Below are 27,251 nucleotides of genomic sequence, written 5' to 3' on the forward strand. Positions count from 1 at the left end.
CAGCCTTTTTATAATGTGTGGAGTCAATACACATAAATCATACTAAAAAGGGCCTACTCCAAAATAACACCTGAAATCACTGTGGATTGGATGCCATATTTCATTTCCTCCACTCATAGATTAACCCACTTCTTATGGAGTGATGCATCCTCATAAAGTGATTAAAGGATTACAAATAGCTCTCTGTAACAGGCAATTTGATTGTCTGCTGCCCACTGAAACAATGCACTTTATAAGTTAAAGCAACCTCAAGCCCAGAGAGTCTTTTCCTGTGCAAGATGACACCATGGCAGGTGTGCATTTCAGCAAACTTTTAAGGAATTTGCAGCAGCAGCAGCCACCTTAACTAACCCCTCTTCATTGTAGAATACCCCTTTTATTCTCCGTCCAGCTCCTTGGACTCTCTGAATCTAATTAACTTTTCACTAGTTGCCTTGGAAACATGCACACTTTGCCAGGGATGCATTTTTTCCCCGTTGCATCCATTTATTTCAGAATAAACAACCCTCACCTTTACTTTTATGTGCATATCGCAACCGATAAAACCAATTGCATGTCTATGTGTGTTACTTAATGGCAATAATATTTAAGATTAGCTTCATATGCTGCTAGACCACAAACACCTTGACATACTTAAAGTCTGTGGCTTGTGTTACAGAGGACTTATTGTTCTGTTAGAGGTTGGGGTTTGGTAGAGGAGGAGGAAGGGAGGTGGGGAGGTGGGGGGGGGGTGTAGTAAAGGTGTAGCCCTTATTCTGTTGAGATGTAGATAAGACTGGAGCTATAAAGGTACACAATGTGAACAATTGCTCTCACACATGTACACTGACCATGGAAGCTATTTCTGAATTCGACAGCCTCACCACATGCTCTAAAAGGGCCGTGGCTGATCTTGTCGAAAGCAGAAGTGAGAAGTTTCAGGAAAATGAAAAAAAAATGGACTTGATGCGGAAAGTTCTCAAAGGCACCTCTATCTCTGTCGTCTCCACAGCTCTGGCCTTATTTATATATTAGTAATAGTCAATAACTGTGGTTGTAATTCAGCTTCCAGTCTCCTGCTCGACGGAGCTCTCACTGTCTTTAGAGTAAATGTATGAAGAACACTTGCGTAAACACCACACTGAGGAAGATAGTGTGTAATTTCCCTGTGCTGCAGGTGATTTGCTGGCTGTATTTACAGATAGGGGTTGGCAATATTCTCTGTTGGATTGATGGGGCCCACGCAGATGAATCCTGGAGGTAAAGGCTGTAGCAGTCTGCAGGGATGTTGCTAACTATTGCATCAGATGCACAGTTTGAGTTACCTCTTGGGGATCTATAAGTGTGTGTGTTAGCGCGTATGTATCTATGTCTGTGCATTGACATGTTTTTGTGTGTGTGTGTGTGTGCGAGAGAGAAACAGAGTCGTTGTCCACACTTTCACAGATGATCTCTGCTAATAAATTTGTCGCTATATTATTTTTAGGAGTACATTGTGTCACCTCCCAAAAATAGTCAATAATGCAGCTCCAGCAGTGATTCAGCTATTACCTCTAAATATATCTAATAAGCTGACAGCATGTCTGTTTTCCATTAGTGTCTCAGCTTTGCTTTTCAGCATTTTATTCCTCCTGTTTTTCCTTTTCCTCTGACACACCATTTACTTTTATTAGTGATGCCCAGGGGGAGATAATAAAGACATATTAATAGTGGACTATGCAGCAGTTTTAACACACGGCACACAAACAAAAAAAATTGTATAAAGCAAGTGTATTAGTGGTTACTTTGCGTATTTTAATGCACAGTAAGAGAACACAATAACAGTTATAACTGTGCGATATAATGCGATCTAATACGGCAGCCTTGCTACACATACTGCCCCTCTTTGAAGCTTGTGTCAGATGTTAACAGACTATTGAGGGCTGTAACTTGTGGTGGTGGTGGTAGTGTAATAAATTTTAGCCTATTGTTACGTGTTCCTGTAACTTTGACAGACTCATAGGCCTGTATGCACAAAGGTGGACTATATTACAATTATAGTTTTGGTTCACAGCCGTAGTCAGGCTTCAGTTTAGTAACCAAATCAAACTGGAATTAATTTTTACTTATGTAGTCAAAACAGGAGAATTTAACCATGATGAAGGTGACAGGCTACTGAGAGACTGAAGATATAGATGTATGACACTTAATTAATCTGTAGGGATTTGGTGAATTGCCATAAGGATACTTCAGCGCACTGACTGCCTGCCTATATACAGAACTTGAACCTTCTTGCTTTGGTTTTAGGATGGTCTATTGAACCGAAAAGCCACTCTGATGTGCAGGCACATTTAATGCACCACACTGCATCTGAGTCACTCTGTACAACAGTAAATTGTTGATCCAGTGATCCAGTATTGAAAAGCACTTGATGCTCACCAGTATTAAAATGACTCAGACATTTCCTTTCAGAACACATTGATTTTTTAAATGAGGTGCAAAAGTTAGTTTTGTAACTAAGCTGCCATTTACTGCTTTAAAATCCTAATACAAGTCCCTGTGTGATTCTTCTAATTTCACACATACGGCGTGCAGCTTTATAAATCCCTGAATTTTCAGATTGTCAGAAAAAAACAATTGTTACCAAGGCTACAGCTACCCTTTCTGGAGTATGTGATAAACATAATATGTACACATGCTTTAACAAACATGCAGACATAAATACACTTACATCACCCACCTTGCCCTCCACCCCAAATAAAAGAGAGTAAAATACAGTAACATCGCTAACATCACCCCCACCCCGCTTAACACATTGCAACAACTCAAAAAATATGTATATAGGTAAATAACATAATTTTAAAAACTACAATTTTAACAAAGCTACGTGAATCTTTACACATCACTTTCTGTATGAATACGTATACACAGTATAAACACACACACACACACACACATACACACACGCATGTATTTACTGGTATCTATGACCACGCTTACCAAACACTTTGAGCATGCATGCTTCACTAAACTAAATAAAGAAAGAAGGAAAAAAAAAAAGTTTAACAGGCCTCGACCCAGGACTGACCTCTTTAGTTGCTTTTTTAAACCTCCTTCACTCGTTGCTTGAGTAATATGGTATAATTAACTATTCCAGTGAGAAATATATATAAAAATATGCTTTTTTTTCATTGCATTTGTTCTTGGATGAGGAATTGTAACCTGACCTCTCCTAACCTGTCTTGTTTCATGGTTACGTCTGTTCTGGTTAAAGGTTATTTTTGAGTACAGACAGTAACACATACGCTCCTGTATTAAATTAAAAGACAATGCAAAATTCAGTTTAAATTATTACAGATCTGGGGGAAACTGAATTCTCCTACTATTCACCATGGACATGGAACGATTTTCAGAAAGATCTAAAATTAGAAACACTTATATCCATTGGTGAATTTAAGGGCATCATGAAGAATGTGGTGACAGAGACATGTGCGTGTTTTTCTTTTGAAGCCACTTTGTTCAAATAGTTGTTGTTTTATTGTGGATTTTTGTGTTACATGTTGTATTTGTTGTGTGTTAAATGTGTTTTGACTTGGCTTCCTGCTTGAATAAAGGTTAAATGAAATAAAAAAATCAATAAATTAATAAGTAAAATCATAATTTACACAGAGAGTGTGTCTTTAGGATACAGTTTCCTGGTAATGAAACCTCTATATATAGGGACTTGAGATGAGTCTAAAGGTTGATGAGATTATTATCAGGGTAGGAAACAAGCAAAAAAGGGTCGGAATCAAGGCTTTGAGTGCACACTGTAAATACTTTGGGGCTTTTTCCTTTTGTCACCTAGGTTCAGTCACATACAGTAAGCATGCTAGCCAGTGATCTTTCCTCCTGGGCTCATAATCTCTTTCTTCTATTAAAAACAAACACTAAATTAAACACTTTACAGTCTCATTTTAAACACCAGTCACTCGTCACGTCTGCTACTTATTTTCCTCTTGACTTAGAGAAGGTTTTTACATTACTCACAACATGAGGTAATAATAGTGAAGAAGAAGAAATTGTGTCATAAGAGTATTTTAGTTTCTTGGTTAGAGATTTCTCGGTTAAGGTTAGGAAAAAAAATTGTGGTTCGGGTTAAAATGAAAAAAACTTCTGCCACGGCGGACTTCTCCCATGTGCGCTTTAGATGGTGGCCATAAAAATGAGTAATAGTTTAATCTTCAGTCATCACAGTTATCAGCCAGTTATATTTTATTTGCACGTTTTTATTCTGTCATGTAATGTCACTATAAACACCAGAGATAGTCACCTTTGTCTGGAGGTCATTTTTGCAAATGAAAGAAGGACAGAGGCCATTTAGTAAACAGACATTAAAGGGGAAGTACGTCCATTTTCAAAATTCATGGGTGGTACGCCTATGGTCTAAGATAGTCCAAAAATGTGAAGAACTCTCTCTGAAATCCAAAAACTAGAGTGCTGAAACTCAAATTTGTGATGTCATAGGGTTTAAAGTCTGGAGCTACATTGATAATGAATTGATTAAGATGTTACAGATGACACTGAGAGCAAACAGGGGAACGTTCTGAGTATATGAGTACATTTTCTGTTTCAGAACTGAGCACATTACAATCGATAAAGCTCATCTAGGTATAAAAAAGAATAGAAACACAAAATCAGCTTCCCATTCATTGCCTATGAAGCAGCTCCGGACTTCATTCTTGATGACATCACAAGTTTGAGGCTTAATGTTCACAGGCCAGCTGTCAGAAAATACAGGCAGGGGGACAACATTTTCAAAAGTGGGCCTCTCAACCACACTCATGAGGGGAACCCTTTACATTTTTATAGGTCCTGCGTTATATATACAGTACAGGCCAAAAGTTTGGACACACCTTCTCATTCAATGCGTTTTCTTTATTTTCATGACTATTTACATTGTAGATTCTCACTGAAGGCATCAAAACTATGAATGAACACATGTGGAGTTATGTACTTAACAAAAAAAGGTGAAATAACTGAAAACATGTTTTATATTCTAGTTTCTTCAAAATAGCCACCCTTTGCTCTGATTACTGCTTTGCACACTCTTGGCATTCTCTCCATGAGCTTCAAGAGGTAGTCACCTGAAATGGTTTTCCAACAGTCTTGAAGGAGTTCCCAGAGGTGTTTAGCACTTGTTGGCCCCTTTGCCTTCACTCTGCGGTCCAGCTCACCCCAAACCATCTCGATTGGGTTCAGGTCCGGTGACTGTGGAGGCCAGGTCATCTGCCGCAGCACTCCATCACTCTCCTTCTTGGTCAAATAGCCCTTACACAGCCTGGAGGTGTGTTTGGGGTCATTGTCCTGTTGAAAAATAAATGATCGTCCAACTAAACGCAAACCGGATGGGATGGCATGTCGCTGCAGGATGCTGTGGTAGCCATGCTGGTTCAGTGTGCCTTCAATTTTGAATAAATCCCCAACAGTGTCACCAGCAAAACACCCCCACACCATCACACCTCCTCCTCCATGCTTCACAGTGGGAACCAGGCATGTGGAATCCATCCGTTCACCTTTTCTGCGTCTCACAAAGACACGGCGCTTGGAACCAAAGATCTCAAATTTGGACTCATCAGACCAAAGCACAGATTTCCACTGGTCTAATGTCCATTCCTTGTGTTTCTTGGCCCAAACAAATCTCTTCTGCTTGTTGCCTCTCCTTAGCAGTGGTTTCCTAGCAGCTATTTGACCATGAAGGCCTGATTCGCGCAGTCTCCTCTTAACAGTTGTTCTAGAGATGGGTCTGCTGCTAGAACTCTGTGTGGCATTCATCTGGTCTCTGATCTGAGCTGCTGTTAACTTGCCATTTCTGAGGCTGGTGACTCGGATGAACTTATCCTCAGAAGCAGAGGTGACTCTTGGTCTTCCTTTCCTGGGTTGGTCCTCATGTGTGCCAGTTTCGTTGTAGCGCTTGATGGTTTTTGCGACTCCACTTGGGGACACATTTAAAGTTTTTGCAATTTTCCGGACTGACTGACCTTCATTTCTTAAAGTAATGATGGCCACTTGTTTTTCTTTAGTTAGCTGATTGGTTCTTGCCATAATATGAATTTTAACAGTTGTCCAATAGGGCTGTCGGCTGTGTATTAACCTGACTTCTGCACAACACAACTGATGGTCCCAATCCCATTGATAAAGCAAGAAATTCCACTAATTAACCCTGATAAGGCACACCTGTGAAGTGGAAACCATTTCAGGTGACTACCTCTTGAAGCTCATGGAGAGAATGCCAAGAGTGTACAAAGCAGTAATCAGAGCAAAGGGTGGCTATTTTGAAGAAACTAGAATATAAAACATGTTTTCAGTTATTTCACCTTTTTTTGTTAAGTACATAACTCCACATGTGTTCATTCATAGTTTTGATGCCTTCAGTGAGAATCTACAATGTAAATAGTCATGAAAATAAAGAAAACGCATTGAATGAGAAGGTGTGTCCAAACTTTTGGCCTGTACTGTATAATCAAATTAATCATATTTCCACATGTATTTTGTACCTACTTGTACTTGTATCCACTGTGAAGACCTTGTTTTCTTATTCTGAAAAGCAGAGGTAGTCACATCAATCAATCAGTCAATCTTTATTTATAAAGCACTTTTCATACATAAATGTAGCAAAAAGTGCTTTACAAGGTCAAAGAAATGTCCCTCCAAACCCACCCCCCACACCCCCACATACACACAGCCACCCAGCCACCCACCCACACCCACCCACGCATACACCCACTCACCCACCCACATACACAGTCATGATGTAGACATAAAAACATAAAAACATGTGGCAGAGCGCAGAGCAACATGTGTGTTCTGGGCCAATGAATGACTAGAGAAAAGTAAAATCAAACACTGATTGAGGAAATTACTGCAAGGTATAAAATCATAAAATTAAATCAGGAGTGACCTTTTTTATTCTTCATTTAGGCCTATTCATTTAATCTTGAGGGCTACTTTAATTAAATATTAGTCAAATTGTGTGCAGACCTGAAACAGTGTAAAAAGCACATGGTTGTCAGCGCTCACTTTTCATACCCAGTTAGTATCAGATGGCACGGTGAAATGTGTTTTAACTATAAAATTACATTTATTTATCAGGTAAATACATATAGACCCTTTTAGGGCCGACGTCACTGTAACATTGTTTTATTATCTGGAGGCAAAACATGACTCTCCACCACAGGGCTGTAGGCGACATGGGAGTCTTAAAATGTTGTCTTGTTGTGGTATTGGAAGCCAGAATAGAAGGAGTCATGACTCAAAACAAAGACAGCTATGGTTAAATGTGATAAGACCAAAGGACTGGACGGAGGCGATCATCAAAAATGCTCACATGTGCAGCACACACTTCATATCAGGTTAGGGAAAAAGTATTTCCTGCTGTAGGGATGAATAAAGTTATGTGTATTAAGGGTTATCATGTCCACCTCATCAGAAACTGGGGAAGTATTAAGAGGAATATTGGATTTCTCTGTAATGCTAACTTTTTAGTGCATTAGCTAACGTTAGCTTCGATAGCAAAACAAACTGGAGGAAACCATTCAAGTGTCGTCCTCCTTTGTATGATTGGCATCGCGATCAACCACAAAGCTTCCTGTGACATCATCCATCCACTGAATGAGAGCCTACGGGTCGGCCATTTTGGTCCCGTTGGTCAGTGTTTACAGTAACAAGTAGGCTGACACTCGTGGTCCCAGAGAGTGAATGACCAGACATGGTGCATTCGTAAATTCAGTCTGACGCACCACACTAAAATGAGAGCCCTGTTGGTCAAATAAAAACAGATTGTCTTTTTTGACATGAATTACTGAAGGGTTAAGCTAATCACACATTCACTCCGCTCGGCGCTCTGCTGCTCTGTCTCCACAGACAGAGTAGCTCTGACACTCTGAGAGTGTGGTGCTCTGATTAACGGTACATTCAGACAGTGCTCTGAATTTATGAACACTCCAGACACTCAGAGTTAATATTTCTGAATGCACCCTATTCAGAGAGAAAGCAAGCCAACAGAACTCGCTAGCTCTTGCTAATGTCTGTGGAGAATTGTTTCACCTCCAGCTAAGCCCCGCCAACTAAAAAATCTCATACTGTTTACTAACAGTAAAAGGGTCAATAGCTTGTATTGTCTGTGATTTAAGTCGGTAAGTAAATTGTTGAACTTGATCCCATGGATCTTTTCATGGGCCCCATCCTTAGCGTTATGTGGTGGTCATCTGTACCCTTTGACCCCTCCTGACATTGGGCTTGCATGGATATGACATAGTGAGATTCTTGATTATGATGATGTTCATTCATCTTCTAACCGCTTCATCCTCTTGAGGGTCACAGGGGGGCTGGAGCCTATCCCAGCTGACCTCGGGCAAGAGGCAGGGTACACCCTGGACAGGTCGCCAGACTATCGCAGGGCTGACACATAGAGACAAACAACCATTCACGCTCACATTCACACCTATGGCCAATTTAGAGTTTATGATGATGTTCCCTTTTAATAATATTTATCAGGTAAAATGAATAGCAAGGCAAATCCAGTTGCAGCAGCCCCACAGAGGTCAGGTGTACACAGGGGCCTTTCTGTTTGGGGGTCCTGGGGATCTTGGTACTTTTTTTTATTATAAACAAGCACTATTTTAATGCTTTTTATGGACTCTGACACATTATTTTCATTCAAGGTACATAAAAATTCCCAGTGTGAACCCTTTTATTTTAATTGTAGATTAAGCACACCACCAAGCATCCTATCAAGGGCCAGATTTGTCACTCATATACACTATATCACTGTAGTGTGATGGTTTAGATGATGTTTACAGACTGTTCCTCACATTTCTTTGAACAGGGGGCGCAAAAGACCTTTTTTCAGCAGAAAATAAAAAATATGCAAATCTTTTTTTTTTTTTTTACAAAACAGAACTTTCCACTGCCCACAGTCACCTCCCAGCCCCAGCTGTCATCAAACTATACACAAAATCAAAATTTAAAAAGGCTCCCTGGGACACAGTCTCACCATCCCGTTGGTGTCTTCTCTGTAATGCGGATCATTTTTAGCAGCCTCGCACATTAAAAACACACAGACTGCGTGTAGTGTAAGTTGTGAACCCGCTGACAGCTGAGTGACTGGTGCGTTTGAAGGCGGATGGGAGGCGGAGGAGTGTGTCCAATGGCGCGGCTGAGGAGGCGGTGTACGATGACAGAGAGAGGCGGGCTGCAGCAGCCAGCTGTTGGAAAGCAGCGCTCCTGAACCATCCGCTACTTGTGCACCAGGTGAATATCTCTGCATCAGCGCGACAACACAACACAAGACTTCATTAAGACATCTCTGTGTTGTTGTTTTTTATTCCTCTGTAGCTGCGACTTTTCCTGTTTGTTTGTTTGTCTGGTGTCGAGCCGGCGCGTGAAACTCAGACAGAAGGAGATCGAGAGCAGGTGAGGTGAGATGTTTTTTTTTGTTTTTCTAAAGCTTGTGCGTTTAGTTTTTTATCACCTCTGTTATTAAACCTTCCTGTGTGAACATATTCATGCCACAGCTGTGCGTAAAGTACCTGTTGCTGTGTCATTGAACGCAGCCTATAGATGAGGCTATATTAGACAGGGATGCTTGGCAACTCGGGGACAGACAGGCTATTCTTAAACGGTCTATTTTGAATGACGTCAGCAATTTATTAGGCCTAATTATCTGCTTACATTTTTTTAAGCTATGTATTTTTACAGTTTTTATTTTTAAGGTTTGAACATCTCGCAGTGCAAAGTGAATATTTAGGATTTGTAGACACATCCCATGACTCTTCATCTGTCTCATCCCTTCAACCTGTTGCCTTTTAAACCCTGTGGCTGCTCAGCTCTAAATGTGCATTGATAAACTCACGTTTTGGGGACATATAAGACTCTTCTTTAATGCAAATCTAATGTGCTATTTCTTCATTTAAAAGAGCAGAGTTGTCATTAAGGTGTGTCTCATCTTCACAGTTTGCAACAACTTTAAAAAAAAGTCCTGAGAAACTTTTTTTGTCTCTCTTTTTACGTAAAGATCAAATGTTCCGCTCATGCACACTGCATGTACTCTTGCTATTCTGGCTGTATCAAGGCAATTCAATTATCTCCTGTTAAAATTAGACAAACATTTCTCCTCCATGACTGTGCAAAGGCCCTGGTGAGCGCATGAACTGTCTGACCCCGAAGATGGCACACATGGGCAAACGTACATTTATTTTTACTGATATTAAAATGGCATTCTGCAGCTTTGAAGACAAAGAAAACGAGGCTTTCTCTGCTTAAATTATGTTTCAGTTTTGCTTTGTCACAATGTTCGGGAAGCACCCTTTTTTACCTTCAGTTTGGGAGGATTTATGTGTTAGTTTGTGCAAATTTTGGTTCCAGTTTTGGGCCCCGGTTTCACCTTTTACCAGCGTAACATGGGGCCTTGATGTGATGAACACAGGTGTGACTAAAATGACTTAAAAAAAAAGCAAAACCAAAGCTGCGCACCAGCTTGGTTAGGTGTCATCCACATGACTGCAGTATATAGTGCAGCTTTTCTTTTTACATGTATAGAAAACTATATTCCACAGGAGTAGAGGCAAGACAGTGGTGCAGACACATGCTTAAAGGGTTAACAAAACTGGTTATTCATGCGGTATTTTGCTTTTTTCCTCACGCGTAACTTAAACCATTGATTAATCTGGTAAATATTTTAATCATATTCAAACTCTGCAAATGCTCCTGCATGATTGGCTGTCACAGGAACGTGCTCTGCCACCTCAGAGTAAGTCATTAGCCTCTTTGGCCAATGTGCGTACACATGTTTAGCATGTTTTTGAAACATTATCAAGCCATCGTGCTCGAAATGACTCATGGAAAGAAACCCATCGATGCAGAACCCCCAATACTCTACAAAATGCCCTACTTATTTCCCTTCTCATTCATGCGTACAGTTCACAGCAGCAAGAAAAACCACCAGTGCAATACACTCATTTGAACTGATTAAACTTATTAAAATGATGTTGTCAAGCTCTTAGTTCTCTTTGCATGTGCATTGTTTTCCCAAGTGAGGTCCCCAGTGATTAGTCAGATGCTCCTGGGGTATGTCAGAGAGCAGGGCCACGGTTTGCTGCTGCTGCTGCTGTGTGTGTGTGTGTGTCTTTGCTCAGTTTTTTCCACTGTGTCGCCTCTGGGAAGGCATCTGACAAAGGTGCTGTCTTTCCCCATAGAAGCGTGAGACCCAGGGGCAAGTGTGCATGTGTGCAATTATTGCACTATTACAGGACACACAGAGATTCTGCTTGAAATTCATATGTTATCAAGGCACTTTTAAGACCAACTGAGAGGTAAAAACTAAAAAAGATCTGCAGGTTTATTTGATTTCCACCTGTTCTCACTGGCATGTTCAGGAGTTGACTTTACAGATAAACGTCACATGTAGGTGTGCTCTCAAATGGCAGTTGTTGTGTGGAAAAACATCCAGAATTAGCTGATGTGTGAGGCCCGGCAAGGCTTTTCCTGCCTGTCTCGGCCTTTAGGTCTTCGACAAACCTACTAAACCACATAGAGTTTTATAGCAAACTCCACGCCGTTTGGCTGGAGGTGTAGCTATATTTACCAAGCTAGTCATGTGTTTTAACAGGGCGGTGATACTCGTCGTTTTGCTTATATCTGAAGGGGGAGAGGAACTTTCTGTAAAACCCCTGAGATAAAGATCTTTCTGCCTTGTTTAGAACACATGTCCCACTTCCCTCTCCTCTCACCATTAGTGCCATTAATCTTGATGTGAGGATAAATGGTCTCACTTCTGAGAGATGGCTTGACCTGACGTGAGATCAATTCTTTGTGGCGTGGAGGTGTTAGTTAGACAAACCAACGCTGGCTTTTGTGGTCCTTTACTCGTAAGCGAGAGCTACTTGTCCGCAGTGTGCTCTGTTTTTACTATTGAGACAGCGGCAGTGACAGGTTTATCTGCAGCTGTCAGTGTTGAGGTGTGTCTTGTCTCTGCAGCGTGTTCAGCACAGTGGATATCACAGGACTTTATAAGGTAATAATGAGGGCAAAGAGGTGGATTCCTCCAGAAATGCCCCAGATGCCTGTGTGCCAAGCTTACGTTGAGGGACAGCGGGCACTTTAGGGGTCGTGGGAACGCAGGCGCCATATCCGCTCAGGCACCATCAGGAGGGACAGGGGACTAAATATAGAGAAGTCCAATACATGTCCAGTATTAAGGGGAAAAACCAGTGAAAACTGCTCTGGGCTTTGGAGAAGCACTGTATGATCAGGTCAGAGGAGTCAAACCACCGCTTCATGTAGTCGTGTGACTCATAGTGGAGTGTAAGATGGAGACAACTCAGACATAGAGCAAATCTATGAATGCATTTCATTTAGTTTTTTATGAGTTTGCATCAAACTCACTTCATGGCTTTTACCAATAATGCAAAGAACCTCAGTCGTCTGATTTCTCTATAGTGTCCAGCTGTATATGGTCAGGGGCAGGGACAGGAGCGGGGGTTTTCTAGACCAAGAAGAAAAAAAAAACGAAGAAAAACAGCGGGTGTGAGTTTCAAAAATGGACATTCTCAAGCCAACCACAATCCATCCATGTCTTTTCTGACCTGGCTGTGCATGAGAGAGGAGTGGGTGGCTTTTAGCGTCAGCCGTCTTTCAAAAACACACCGTTTTCCCTTTGACTGTTGGGTTTTTAGCTACTGCCTGCTGAACCTTTAAAAGGAGCTATCAACTGTATTTTTAACCCTGTCTCTTGGGGCCGTGCGGCGCAGCCGAGCACTGAGCTGCTGGCCCGGGGGTAACCCATATTGTGGGGGTGTCAGACTGTGTGGACTGCTGGCCCGGCAAGGGCCGCTCTAACTTTAGACCGCATCGCCTCATGGTGGTAAAAATAAACACCCTGCCCTTACCAAGGGGAAAGGGACTTGAGTCACTTAAACCAAATGGATGACATTTTCCCACCAGAATTTAACAAGCGTGACGAGAGCATGATTGAATAATTGTACTGTTATTGTAAAATGTAGATGCATGTAAACAAGAATAAACCATTAGTTCAGTTGCAACTGCGCACAAATGTGACTGACCCTCGAGACATTTTTAGTTTTCCTAAAACTAGAGAAGGAAAATGTTTAATGTATTTATTTGTTGATGTTGTCACTGCTCCAATATGACTGCCTGGTTGTGTTCAGCTACTGTAACATTGTTATATTTTATTTTACAGGTGTCCAAGTGTCAGACAGCAGAAAAAATGGGACGGAAGAAAATACAAATTTCTCGTATTCTGGACCAGAGGAACAGACAGGTAGGAAATATTTTATATAGATATATACCATAACCTTTTTAATGCACATGAACAGTGGGTTTGCCTCAGTAATATTTGCAGACATTTTAAGACCTGTTTGGAGTAGAAACGGTACATAGGCATACACAGACAGTGCAGGAGATGCAACAAAACCTGGACTAAAATTGTCACATGCTGAATAGTTACACACATTGTTAAACTGATTTGCATAGAAAACAAGTTTTGTGCCGTTGTAAAGCTGGCACATAGCATAAGGGGCTAATGTGTGTAGTGATTCTGATGTGTGATTTCTTAGTACTGCTAGACGGTGGAGGAAATGTTACATTATGATATCTGGAACGATACGAGACACTTGTGTGATCGTAGTTTCATTTTACAGTAATGGCACCATGCATGCTTCATGTTCAGACTTGCATATTGAAGTTGGAGCCAAATAGGTGTAAATGCACCATCAGTGAGACGTGAGAGTTAAGATCCACTGCTGTACATGTAAGAAAATCTGAAAGATCTAACAGTGAAACTGAGATTTTCTTCAGGGCCAAAAGATCAGTAATGGCACTCTTGCTCTTTCACACTGCACAAAATGGACTGAGCACTCTTACAGAGCAACACTGAAAGGAGGAAATATGGTTAAAGCCTAAAAGGAAGATGTATTTGACAGTACAGTGCAGTACAGGAAGTTTTTTTATCAGTTAAATACAAGATAAATCTGATAAAGCAGATTATATATATATTTATATATATATACAGTGTAATGTTGATGTCACCTCACAGCCAGAAGTTACATATATTTGTGGGGCATCGCCACACACTGAGGTTATGTCAGTGCGATACTGCAACGTGACAGAAATGTTCACATCGTGCTCATAACCTATTAATATGTTGATCGGTATGTATGAAAAAACGCATCAAACGCACACATGGAATCAGTGCAGACAAGAAAAAAAACGCATTAAAGTGTGCTCAGAGTGCTGGCAATTTGTTTCTCTTATCTGATCTTCGGGACTGAATGTTTTTGGGCGATAAGGTTTGTTTTTTGGGGAGTTTTTCCTTATCTGAATCGAGGGTGTGAGGACAGACAGTGGTGTACGCCGTCAAGATTGTAAAGCCTTCTGGGACCAAGTTGTGATTCTAGGCCGTATAAATGTACTTGATTGTCAACACTGTTGGTACGATTTGCAAGCGTTGAGTTTGGATTGTGTGTTGTGCTTTTCCATTTAAAAAAGCAATACATTTTTACCCTCAGCAGCGGTATATTTAAACAGAAATAATCATTAAACCGATAACACAAAAGGTGTGTAAGGGCTGATTTTTTGGCAGCTAATCCAAGTTGGTAATTTGTTGCTGTTGTTGTCCTCACTCCTGCAGAAATGCTTACGCAAAACATTTGTAAGATTTATTTAAATACTTTAGATGCATATGTTCCTCTAAATCATCAGCTACCGTCTGAAGTTAAATGTGACACAAACCTGCGTGTGGTTTTTTAGGTGACTTTCACCAAGCGTAAGTTTGGCCTGATGAAGAAGGCGTATGAGCTGAGCGTGCTGTGTGACTGCGAGATCGCCCTCATCATCTTCAACAGCACCAACCGTCTGTTCCAGTACGCCAGCACAGACATGGACAAAGTGCTGCTCAAGTACACCGAGTACAGCGAGCCACACGAGAGTCGCACCAACACCGACATACTGGAGGTAGCGTGCATGCTGTTATTAAAGGAAATGACAGTGAAGCATGATTTAGCATCAATTAAATAACATTAAAATGAAAATCAGGTTGTAGATTTTATTCTTTCGGGTGAAAACGTTCCATATGTTGCTTTCTTGCAGCTTGATGGTTTCATTGTGGGTGATTTTCCATGTGCACTTTCTGTTCTGTATCAGACCCTGCGTAGGAAAGGCCTCGGTCTCGACGGCTCAGAGCTCGACAGCGAGGAGAGCATGCAGGTGGCTGCAGACAAATATCCTCTGAGCGAGGGCATGGATCTTTCTGTGGCTCGCCAACGCTTCTATGTCAGTCCACACGCAATTCTGCTATTGCACAGTCACCACAAACACAAGCATGAGCACACACACACACACACACACACACACACACACACACACACACACACTCACACTGAGCTGTCCTGACGTGTTTTAATGTGGATTTTTCTAATTCTCCTCATTTAATGACATAAAACAGCTCAAAATGACACATTATGATACTGACATTTTCTTTAGTCTTTTTTATTCTCACTGTTATTATGGATTTTACTCTTCAGGGCCCATCCCTCCTCTCACCTGAGGCCCAGTTCCTGGTGTCTGCAGGCTGTGAGAACGGTTTCCCCAACTCCTCTGGATCCAGCACGGCCTCCCACAGACCTCCGGGCTTCAAATCTCTGAGCTCCAGACCTGGCTCTGCCAGCCCTGCTGCGCCACATGCACACACTGCGTTCATGTCTCCACACTCAGGTGAGCACAACTGGCTGGTCCTACTGTATGAAACATTACTAGAGTCATTTTAATTTCAATGCATTTACTATTGAAAGTAACCTGAAAGTAATTTGTGTATATACTTTGGTGGTTCCTAAGTGGTCCGGATTTCTCCTTAGTCATCAGTTCAAGGTCCACACAGTTTAATACATTCGGCGTCATACTTGCATTTGGGCAAGTCGTTAAACACTCACTAACAATATATCCAAATCTGTGCCGAAGAGTTACTATTTAAAAATAAAGTGTGTTTTTTACAAACTTAAAATGTTTGTGTGTCAATTGTGGTCCATTCAGAGTAGACCAGCAACCCACTTTTGGTCCGCAGTGCACCGATTGGGACCCACTGCTTTATGTGATAAATTTTAGGTTTAAAGTGAACCATATCATCCAATTTCCTTGATGTGTTTAATGTACTTTACACTCATTTACATTACCGTTATTTGACTTCTGCATGACACTGTGCCAATAAAATAGTTTCATTACAAAATTAAATGTACATGATTTTAAAAAATGTGACTCCCTATGATACAGTGATTGCTACCATTAAATTAAAACTCTCCACTGAATTGAAAATATATTTCTTAATACAAAGGCTTCAAACATTCGCAGCTCATTATTTGCACATTGGCATTTGTTACCATATTGAGCAGTGAGCCTTCTTCTCTGTAAAAAAAGATGCAAACCCTTCACCACAATGATCCATTTAATGCTTTTCTTGCTAAATATTTGCTGTAAAATTCACGTGTGCTGTCGACCTTCTGTGCAACTGGCTGTGAACTCACAGGAAGTGTGTGTGTACGTGCATGTGTGTGCGCACTAATCCACACAAGCAGTTGGTCTGTTTTGTGAAACTGGCCCTCCACCAGTGTAACAGCGGCTGTAACCAGTTCTGTGGTTTCTGTACAAAATGTATCACACCTGCCAGTCATGACAGCCTCTCTTACAGCCTTTAACTATTTGAGCGCCCTATGATGTCATGAAAGACTGATCACTGGCAGTGTTTTTTAGATGTGTTATTAGTGTTTTTCTCATAATTGACGTTGATGTTTACAATCAGTTCATAATGGATTTTGACTGGTCATTGATACACTGATGATACATTACAAACATGAACATGAACGTGTCCTTTGTCCTTTAAACATCAGACACCGATTCAAATGTCAAACTAAAAAAGAAGAAGTTGATTTTTATCACACTTGTGTGCAGACACAGCGCGAGGTGAAGAATGTATCACAGAGAATAAATTATTTCTCTGTAAGTGAAACAAGCTCACATCTCTTTTCACTTCCTGCTCCTTTCTTTCGCTGTTCAGGTATCGGCTACTCTATGTTCTCACATGGTAACTTGAATCGAGCTCTGGACATGAAAAGCCCACCTCCTCTGAACCTGGGCAGTGAGAACCTGCGGGGGGAGGCCGCTAATCAGGGCATGGGAGCCACACGTGCTAACCACAGCTCTGCTGTAAGTGGTTGTTACTATCCAGCGTTATCTGCACACAGCGGCACTTCTCACACATATGATATGCACATTTCATGCATGCAATGATGTCACTCCATCACTACAAACTTGAGATTTTCACTTCAACTATTTCTTTTCCCTGTTTGTCAGAGGGGGGTTTTGTACCAGGGTCTGCACAGCAGCAGCTCCATGGTAGCCATGGGGAAGGCAGGGCTGCTGGGTCACAGTTTGGGCGGCTATGGCCTCCCCTCTCCTGGAGCCTCTGGTATGTCTGCAGTGTATCATCTATTCTGTGGTGTTGCTTTATTGCTGAAAGTCAGATGAAACGATTCATACTGCTGTCACGTCTTTTAATAATCAAGCTACAGCCAGCCACCAGTTAGCTTAGCTTAGCTTAGCTTAACATAAAGATGGTAAATAGGGGAACAGTTGGCCTCGCTGTGTCCAGAGGAAACAATATCTGTCTACTAGCACATGCACAAACACCAAAGAGCAAAAATGAGAAGCGCTGCGACTATACACTGTAAAAATAATGGACTTAGCCACCGTGATGTCATCTATTGGTTTGGCGGAGCCAGCAGTGACCATGCTTTGGACGAGAGGCACTGTAAACCCTGGTTCATCTATGACATGAAATTTTAATGTAAAGCCTACACAAATGCCCCGGATTGTCAAAATAACATAAAAAGTTTATGTTCACCTGACACAAAAACTTTCTTAACACTCTTAAGTCAACAATTTCTTAGTTTTGAGTTAACCTGACTGAAATTTATAAAGTCAGTTACACCAAAGTAGTTTAAGGCCAAGAAACAACACTATCATTGTGCACATATTGTGGGGTGTTGGGCTAAATGGGTGGAGTTTCCCAGCATGCTATGAGACAACCTGTTCAACCTGAAGAACACTGTGTTTAAATGTGTTTTAAATCACTCATGTTACCCGTGACACAGTGAACCATGTTTATGTACTTCACAGTGGTTCTAATGGGCTACAGTTAATGTTGTGGTAAAAGACATTTTGCACCATGAGTAAAGTCGTATACAAAGTTAGTGACATCATGCCTGTGTGGATATTAGGATGAGTAACCTAAAGATGGTCTGAGGTGAAATAAAACGCATAACTTAGATCAGAATCCATCTCTTGTCTGTATTTTAGTTATTGAGAAACCTAAGCTTGCCACCATTTTCACAGTTAAATAACATTTTTAAATAAATTGTTGTAAAATATGTACTCAATGGTTTTATATTCCTATGACAGAATTAAATGCTCAAACAACGACAACAAAAAGTTACGTTAAACTGACATAAAATTCCTGTGACACATTTATTTTGTGTCTTGACGTAGTCAAAACATTTATGTTACTGTACTGTGTTAAACTTAAAGTTTAGAGTGCAAGCTGTTTCCAAAAAAAATTAAAGTTGAGTGAGCGAATTAGGGTTTACAGTGTGGTGCTGTGGAGGAGTGAGGGGTCGATCTCACTGAGAAGCTGAGGATACTATCGTCACACAGCCTGTCACTCAAAGTGGCCCGCCTTTAACTCTGTGTAACTTTAAGCCTTGGTAAAATGTAAATGAGTGCGTTAAAAATATATCCCTGTACAGATGGCATGAAGGGGGAAATGAGCTGTAGAGACCAAAACCATTTTTTTTTGTTCTGCTGTGAAGTTGGGGATTGACTCACTTCTGGAGCCAGCCTCAAGTGGCCATTCAAGGAACTGCAATTTTTGACACTTCCATGTGGGATTCATTTTCCAGCCACGGCTGTTGCCACTTGGTGTAAACAGGAGGAAAAAGTTAGCTTTGCTGTGTTCAAAGGAAACACAATCTGCCTATCGACATAAATACAAACATCCAGATGCAAAAGCAACAAGTTGGGGCTTTACCAGGGGTTTTGTGCCACACTGTTTCTGGGCTGTGACCTCTTACAGTCTTTGCTGGTTGCTGACAAAGTCACTGTGGCCTCAAGATTCTAAAAAAGTCGGTACACCCGTCCAAGAAGTAGTCCTGCACATAACTCCTGATTGTATGGATTAAACAAACAATTCTCCCTGCAAAGCTAAGCTAAGCTAATCAGCTGCTGGCTGTAGCTTCATACAGTACACACAAGAGTGTGATGTCAGTATTCTCATCTGCTCTCAGCAAGAAAGCAAACAATTGTATTTCCTAAAATGTCAAACTATGCTCTTCTAATGAAGATAATCTGTCCTATCATTCACAGATTCTGGTTTATTAAAGTCTACCCTGTTTATGTCATCTTTTAAATCATATCTTTCTTCGCAGAGTACAGCCAGCCTGGTTTTTATCACTCTGTTAGTCTACAGCGAGGAGCAGTGAACCCCTGGCAGCCAGCACAGCCGCCTCAGGAGCCCCATGGGCCTCATATAGGCCCAGGGTAAGGATATTAATGTGCAATATGGTACCCTCTGTGGGGATAAAATATGGAATCATGGTAGAAAGTTGAATCGACACACTGTTCTTTGCTCCAGCAATGTTTTTTTAATTCACTCTTGCTGTGCATCATTTCGATCGATCAGATCTTCATCAGCCGCAAAACAGCACTAACAAATATCACGTTATATCTCAATATGATGGCAATCATATATGTGGCTTCAGAAGACAATGAACGAATTACTGACATATGCAACAGCAAGTCAGAAAGAATAACACAAAGAAAAAGGAGAAAATTTATGAAAAAATAAATATAATTAAAGAAAATGGAGTGAAAAACAAACATAAAAGAGCAGAAAAAAATAAATAAAAAATAAAATTAATGAAAAAATAAAATAGGACAAAAATCAAAAGAAAAAGAAGTTATTGGAAAACATTTGAAATAGAATAAGTTAAAAAAAAGGAATGTAAAATAAAAAAATGAGAAAAAGAAAGTAAGAAAGTAAGTTAGTACATAATAAATTCATAATAAATAAATGTAATAGATGATAAATAGAAAATTCAAACATAAGCATTGAATAAGAATCAATCAATCAATGAAAATTAAATAAAATAAGAAAAAATAAAAATAAAATATTGGAATGCAAGTTAAAAAGGAATGTAAAGTAAAAACAGAAAAATTAGAGAAAGATAATAACCATAAATGGAAAATGAATGTCAGTACATAATAATTCATAATTAATAAAAAAAATAGATAAATTATAATAAATAAAATTATAATGTATTTATTAAAAAAATAGACAATACATAATATATAATAAATGTAATAGATGATAGATAAAAATAAAATATATGCATAGAAAAGGAAAAAAGAAAAAATGTTCACAAAATACATTAAAATAAAATCAATTAAAAAATAAAATAAGAGAAAATCAAAAGAAAAGAAGTATATTAAAATACTGAAATGCATTTGACATTGAATAAAAGTTTTTTAAAAAAGGAATGTAAACTATAAACAGAAAAATGAGAGAAAGAAAACAACAATAAATGGAAATTAAATGTTAGTACATAATAATTCATAATAAATAAAAAATAAATAATACATGTATTTTTTTAAATAAATAAGTAAAATATAATAAATGTAATAGATGATAAATACATTTTGCTTAATGTTGTTTATATGAAGCCAGTATATTTATCATTATCATGAAGCTGGATGAAAATCTCACATTTGTCTTTTTATTCATTTTAATGCATCAAATTTGGCTTTTAATTATCTATAACTGCAGAACTCATGTTTTAACCCAGACATTTCTTTTGTCTTGTTGTTTCCAGGATGTCCAGCGGAGGGTGCTCCTTCCCCTCCCAGTCCTGCTCCTCAACCTCTCCACATCTGCCCTCCCTCAACCTCAGCATCAAATTGGAGCGGAGCTCTCCTGAGCACATGTCCTCACCCACCTCCCCTCCTCTACACCACCTCAGGCAGCACTCTCCAATGAGTAACCCCGACTCGGCTCGCCAAACCCCTCCAGAAGCCCGTCCGGCCAATGAGGCGAAGGAGTTTCCCAAAGCTGGCTACCCACAAGACGAAGAGGAAGGAGGGCAGCCGCTCAGGCAGTTAGAGATAAGTGATGGGTGGCAGAGATAGCTGGCTGCTGCAGTCTAACACCATCTCCCATTCAATCAGCTATCTTCCATCGAAACCAGTCCTCTCTTACACACACACACACACACACACACACACACATATAACACAGAAGATAGCGAGATGGGGTCGATTTGTCCCCGTCATCCCAGAGAGGAACGCCTCTCTTTGTCTCCTCACTCAGAGCTGGTCTCTCCTGGGCGATGGAGAATTTTCTCTGCATCACTTGATCGATCCCACGAGGAGACAGATGCATACAGACATTTGCTTTTTGTTTGGTTAGGTTTAGTTTTCTGTGTGGAGCAAATGTGAATCAAAAAATACAATTTGAAATGTGTTCGTTTTGTTCCGTGACTTTGCTGAAGTTTAGCTACAGCAGCACATCGGGACCAGCTGAATTTCTCCAAAGCTGCAGACCAGTCTGAGTACATATCCGGCTTCAGGGGTCGTCAGTGTTCGACCCAGGTTTGAAAAATACCTGTCAAACTACATTTCACCATCTTTGTATAAATGTCACAGTGAAAAGCAGACGGCAGATGGAACATGACTCATCACAGCAGCCAGAAGGAACCACTTAGTCTCTGTGTACAGTAAACCTTCACACACCTTATGGCCCTCTCGCTTTATAAGCTTTAATGTTTTAGCCTTTAGCCCAAAATCACTGACATGATCTCCCCACATGAAACCAGTTAGATATCACCCGTCACTGGAGCCTTGGCCTTCTCTGAAACACACTAGGACATTTTAAAGGATGAATTCAATTTTTTCCCCCCAAGATTGTCTTTAAACAGTTCTCACGTGCCCATATGTGCACTGAAATATGTTTTTGTTCACTGTAACTGCTGCTCCTGTCCATACTGAAAGTGACAAGATATCTTCATCATGATATTCTAATATAAGAAACAGAGAATGAAATCCACAGGGCTCCCTAAAAACACGGTATTTCACCTTACATCCTGGGTCACACAGAGCGATGTGTCTGTGCCTGATGCGCGCTCTCGTCTCATGGGTTGTGTCCTCACTTTTTGGATAGGATAACACAACTGTAACATAAAATAGTTGTTTATGAAATCAATCTTTGCCTTAACCCCAAGATTAAACCTACAGGAGGCCTTACACAAAACTGTAACTTCAAACAGAGATGATTTTTATGCCTCAGAGGTGTTATGTTTTTGGGTTGTTCACCCATATGATGTATAAACATCTGTCCATACATCTGTACATCCGAGTCGTGTAAACATGATATTTCTTTAAGAATGCCTTGAGGAAATTTCTTCATATTTGGCACAAACGTTCACTTGGACTAAACGAACTGATTAGATTTTGGTGGTCAAAGGTCAAGGTCACTGTGCCCTTGTGTACATCCCAATCTCGTGAACACGATATCTCAAAAACAACTTGAGCGATTTTCTTCAGCTTTGGCACAAATTCACATGGACTCAGCAGTGAACTGATTAGAATTTGGTGGTCAAAGGTCAAAGGTCAAGGCAACTGTGACCTCTCTAAACAGGTTTTTGGCCATAACTCAAGAATTTGTACGCTAGTTATGACAAAATTTCACATAAATGTCTGATATAGGATGAAATAATGAAGTGATGACGTTTTATATCCAAAAGGTCAAAGGTCAGCCTCCCTGTGAGATCCCCTGTGAGTGTTCTGCAAAAACTTTTTTTTTTTTTCTGGCCATTATTCAACATCATATCTCAGCAACAGAAGGGGAGATGTTTAGTCAGATACTGAATGGTGGCACTAATCTTTGGTGTCCACCTTAAAACTGTGCTGATTGTACAGACCTTCTGTTCTGCCAGGGGCAAGATGTTTATAAAGCATTCATGTTTTCACAGACATTGATATAAACTGCAAGTTCAACTTACAACCATTTTGTGATCATCATTTTACGAAGATTCGCTTAAAGTTTCTTGCTTCAACTACAGCTAACATTAGACTTCCCTGCAGATCGGGGCGCCCGGTAGCTTATGGGTAGAGCAGGCACTCCATGTACAAAGGCAGTGTCTTTGCTGTAGCAGCCGTGGATTCAGCTCCAGCCTGCAGCCGTCTGCTCCATGCCATCCCCCTATCTCCACACCACCTACACCCAATGCTGTCCTATCAGTTAAAGACAAAAAGCCCAAATAAAACTGAAAAAAAAAAGACTTCCCTGCAGGTTTTTGAACGACTTTTACCTGACTGCTTATATATATTCTCAATCTGACCATCATAATGTAAAACAGCTAAATAATGGTAAAGTATGTTGACGTTTAGATGGACTAAATCATGCCCAACAGTAAAAATCTACTCAGATGGGGGCTCTGTGGGGACATCAGTGTAGTATCTTGCATCAACAGATGCCTGCCCAAACAGGCTTACAAGGCAGACTATCAGTATCCATGTGTACAGGTGTGAGGCCAAATATAGAAAAATATAAATCGTGTATTCTGAATGCCTTTACAATTGTAGTGTGTATCATTCAGTCTAGCTTGCCTAGTTTTCCACACTTTAGAAATATAACTATCCCACACTTTGCCACTCAGTCCACCTTCTTATTTCCATCAAACCAAAATAATTCAGGATTTTTGTTCTTCATTCTTACAAAGGTCACACAAAGTATGAACATGCACTCAGAGCACAGGCTGAGACGGGCTTGCTAAAGTGTGCACTGCTGCATCCTGCAAAACCACGCCCATCAAGGTAAATATTGTGTTTTTAAGGAGTCCCCAAAATCCACAGCAAATTCAAGGCCTCAGCAATGTTTGTAGTACGGAATTCCTTCATTATGAGTGTTTTAAAGAGTAACACAAAGAGAGAAAGCTGTACTAAAAACTGCCACAGCTTCATATTACCTCCAGATTGATTTAATGTGCATTTTCACTGTGAATTTTGACCCCCATCTTTTACCGTACAGTAGAATCACATTAGGCTCAGTATGGCCAGTATGGACAGGAGGAAGAATTACAGCAAACCAAAAAACTGTCTGCGTTGCATGGACATGTGGGAATTGTTTAAAGACAAAAAAAATCTAATCCTTTAAAATTCTGTGCGTCAGTGTCTTTCAGGAACTTGGATGATGTCGGGAGGATTTCAAAAACGGCTTCTCTCTATGTCTGTAAAACTGTAATTGTGCATAAGCTAAGCTTTCATCGTATTATTCCTCCAAATAATATTAGTTTCATCATTTTAATTCACCCCATCAATAAAGTTACGGCAGTCTATTTCAAGTAAAGACCAAAGTGTTTAAATATTATCTCTATGCATTGCAATCAAATACCGCAACAGCCAAAGACGACATGTGTTCATCAAATTTAATTTAAGTAATATTTAAAATAGCATAAATTATTATATCTGAAGGGCTTCATTTAGTGACTGCATATTGTAGATATCATGGAGCTTTACTGCCATCGTTGTCTTATGATATTAAGAAATATATTAGACTGTGTAATAATTAGTCTATAGTCATAGGATATTAAATTTAAAAGACCCACTTTCTTTTTTAAATTGAGGAATGTTTGATTTTCATTTTATCTGTAAATGTACTTTGCACTGTATTTTTGTGCACTGGATTTCTGTGTGTTTTAGTTGCATATTCAACTTGTTCTGCAAAAAGCAAAATATAGTCAGAATTTGGGTTTGGATGCACTTCCACTTATTGTCCACAAGGGGTCATGTTACCTCTTAAAATTTGGGATTTGGATTTGGATGGGAAAGTGCCCATCAGGGGAGGACCAGCCTTAAACTGTTGGTGATTAATTATCTAATGAATCTCTGTGACAAGACACAGGTTCAGTGGTTCACCCTGAACACATGCGACAAATCCATCATGACAAACTCTGCAGAGATTCTTGCTGGAGGTCTTCAAGTTCAAGTGCTGCTGTGGAAATAGCTCCTTTTTTCCTCTTTTTTATGCAGTTATGTGGATTAATATCAGCATGAAGAACCAAATGATCAGTATTCTGATGTTTTGGGGTTGTGTTTTTATATGTTTGCTGAATGCTTCACTAACAGAACAAAGACAGATTTTTATTTGACATTTGTTGTGACTCCTTTTAAATAAAAACAGTTTGATTTGTATGTTGATTTGTGTCCTGCTTTTTTTTCTCTACAAAGCAAATTTAGTTTATCATCTTCCTTTAAAAATGTAACTCTAGTGACATTTCTTTTTTTCATGTACATTCAATTTGAAGATATAAAAAGCCGTCCGCTGTGTGGCTATCAAGCTTTCATGTGTCCATTTATTTAGTCTTATTCACCTCCGTTCCGTCTTTTGAACACACACACTCCCTCATTATCATGTCTGGCCCCTGTCAGGCAGCTCACCACGCAGCCACCAAACGAGAGGAACAAGAATGGACCACTTAAAAGCCTGGAGACCTTTATGTCTTCAAATAAAATACATTCAGCACAAAAAAGGTTCATTTCCACAGCTGGTTGTCTCTCAGTAACTATGCCTGGGTGTTATCATATATGCTGCCACTATAGAGCATCTCAGCAAACAGCAGAGAGGAGCCCGGTCCTCCTCTGTCGTCTCTCCTCCCTAAATGAAAAGAGCCTCTCACTGGGGTCATGTCTGGTCTGCTCCCCTGAGACCAGGCCGGCCCAGTCTGTAGGGCATGTCTGGGTCCTCCTCACACACACACACATATGTAGACACATCCTGGTTTCTATAGCAACCACATGCAGCCATGGCCGCCTGACTTGGCCCGCTGCAGTCCACAGATCAGACCGAGGGGGCCTGAGGCCTCCGGCACAGATGCACATAATTAATGTGATTATATAGATATGTCAACCCTGTCATTTCTCAGTTCATTAGGCCGGACGCTCCCACAGACCTGTCACAGGCTCAGAGAGGAGCACAGCACCACTGGGCATGCTGGGTGGGGATGCTGCTTACAAACATGCAGCCCAGACTGTACACCTCAATCAGGATATTCAACATGACAGAAACATTTTCCTGGACATTGTCTTAAATCATCGCTAAGAAAAAAAAATAATACTGTTGATCAGTGGTGAAAGAAGTACTAACTTATCTAACAAAAAATAAAAAATCCAGTGTACAATTTTTTTTTAAGTAAAGGTACGCAATTATAAGCATTAAAATATACTTTAAGTATTCATTATACAGAACATTTCTGAATAATTTATATTTTAATACTGGATTTTAATTAGTGATGAATAAATGCATACATCACATTAATATTGCAACTGGTGGAGCTAATTTCAATTAATTTATATACTGCTGGGCAGTTTAAGGTAAAATAATATGTCATAATTAATTAATTGATTTATATTTTTGTTAATATTCTTAATCTGCCTAAAAAATAATTGTAGCAAAGTGAAAAATACATTTTTGCCTTTAAAGACAAAAATAAAAACATATACCTCAAAACTGAACTTATGTACAGGATACTATAAATACTTATAATAATCATAATAAAACAAATAAATAAAAATATAATAGTAGTAGTAATAGTTGTATTAATGATTAATAAATGAATAAATAATAAAATAAATTAGTAAAAAATAAAATCAAAATAGTTGTCTCACTACTACTAACAATAATGATAATTAACCAAATTAATAATAACAATAATAATAAACAAATTAATAAAATACAATAATAATAATAATAATAATAATAATAATAATAATAATAATAGCAATATTAAAGATTAATAAATGAATGAATAAAATAAGTAAATAAAATGATTAAGAAAATAATAGTCATAATACTATTACTCCTAATAATAATAATAATAATAATAAACAAATTAATAAAATAAAATATTAATAGCAGTAATATTAAAGATTAATACTAATACTCCTAATAATAATACTAATAATAATAATAATAATAATACAAATAAATAAAAATAGAACAAACGTAGTAATATTAAAGATTAATAAATAAATAAATAAATAATAAAATAACTGAAATAATAATTAGTTTTTTATAAGTGCCTTTCAAAACCCTCAAGGACATCCTACAAAACAAGCAGTAATGTATCAAGACATCATAAAGT

The 27,251-nt window shown here is 39.4% G+C and overlaps 1 protein-coding gene across 4 annotated transcripts; it reads left to right on the plus strand.

Moving 5' to 3' along the window:
- Positions 1–8,943: 8,943 nt before the first annotated feature.
- mef2b (myocyte enhancer factor 2b) lies at positions 8,944–25,302 on the plus strand. Of its 4 annotated transcripts, none has more exons than XM_078168636.1 (10): positions 8,944–9,249; positions 9,334–9,416; positions 13,196–13,276; positions 14,764–14,967; positions 15,157–15,285; positions 15,537–15,726; positions 17,060–17,208; positions 17,356–17,470; positions 19,485–19,596; positions 20,928–25,302. In XM_078168636.1, the coding sequence occupies exons 3-10, from the start codon at positions 13,223–13,225 to the stop codon at positions 21,238–21,240; spliced, it is 1,266 nt and encodes a 421-aa protein (XP_078024762.1). In that variant the 5' UTR covers positions 8,944–9,249; positions 9,334–9,416; positions 13,196–13,222; the 3' UTR covers positions 21,241–25,302. The 4 variants fall into 4 exon arrangements, with proteins under 4 accessions (XP_078024762.1, XP_033476936.1, XP_078024761.1 ...); XM_033621045.2 differs by having other exon boundaries at positions 9,334–9,411; XM_078168635.1 differs by having other exon boundaries at positions 8,944–9,416.
- The last annotated feature ends 1,949 nt before the right edge of the window (positions 25,303–27,251 follow it).

The sequence above is a fragment of the Epinephelus lanceolatus genome, chromosome 6, assembly GCF_041903045.1.
Source record: "Epinephelus lanceolatus isolate andai-2023 chromosome 6, ASM4190304v1, whole genome shotgun sequence".
Taxonomy (NCBI): Eukaryota; Metazoa; Chordata; class Actinopteri; order Perciformes; family Serranidae; genus Epinephelus; species Epinephelus lanceolatus.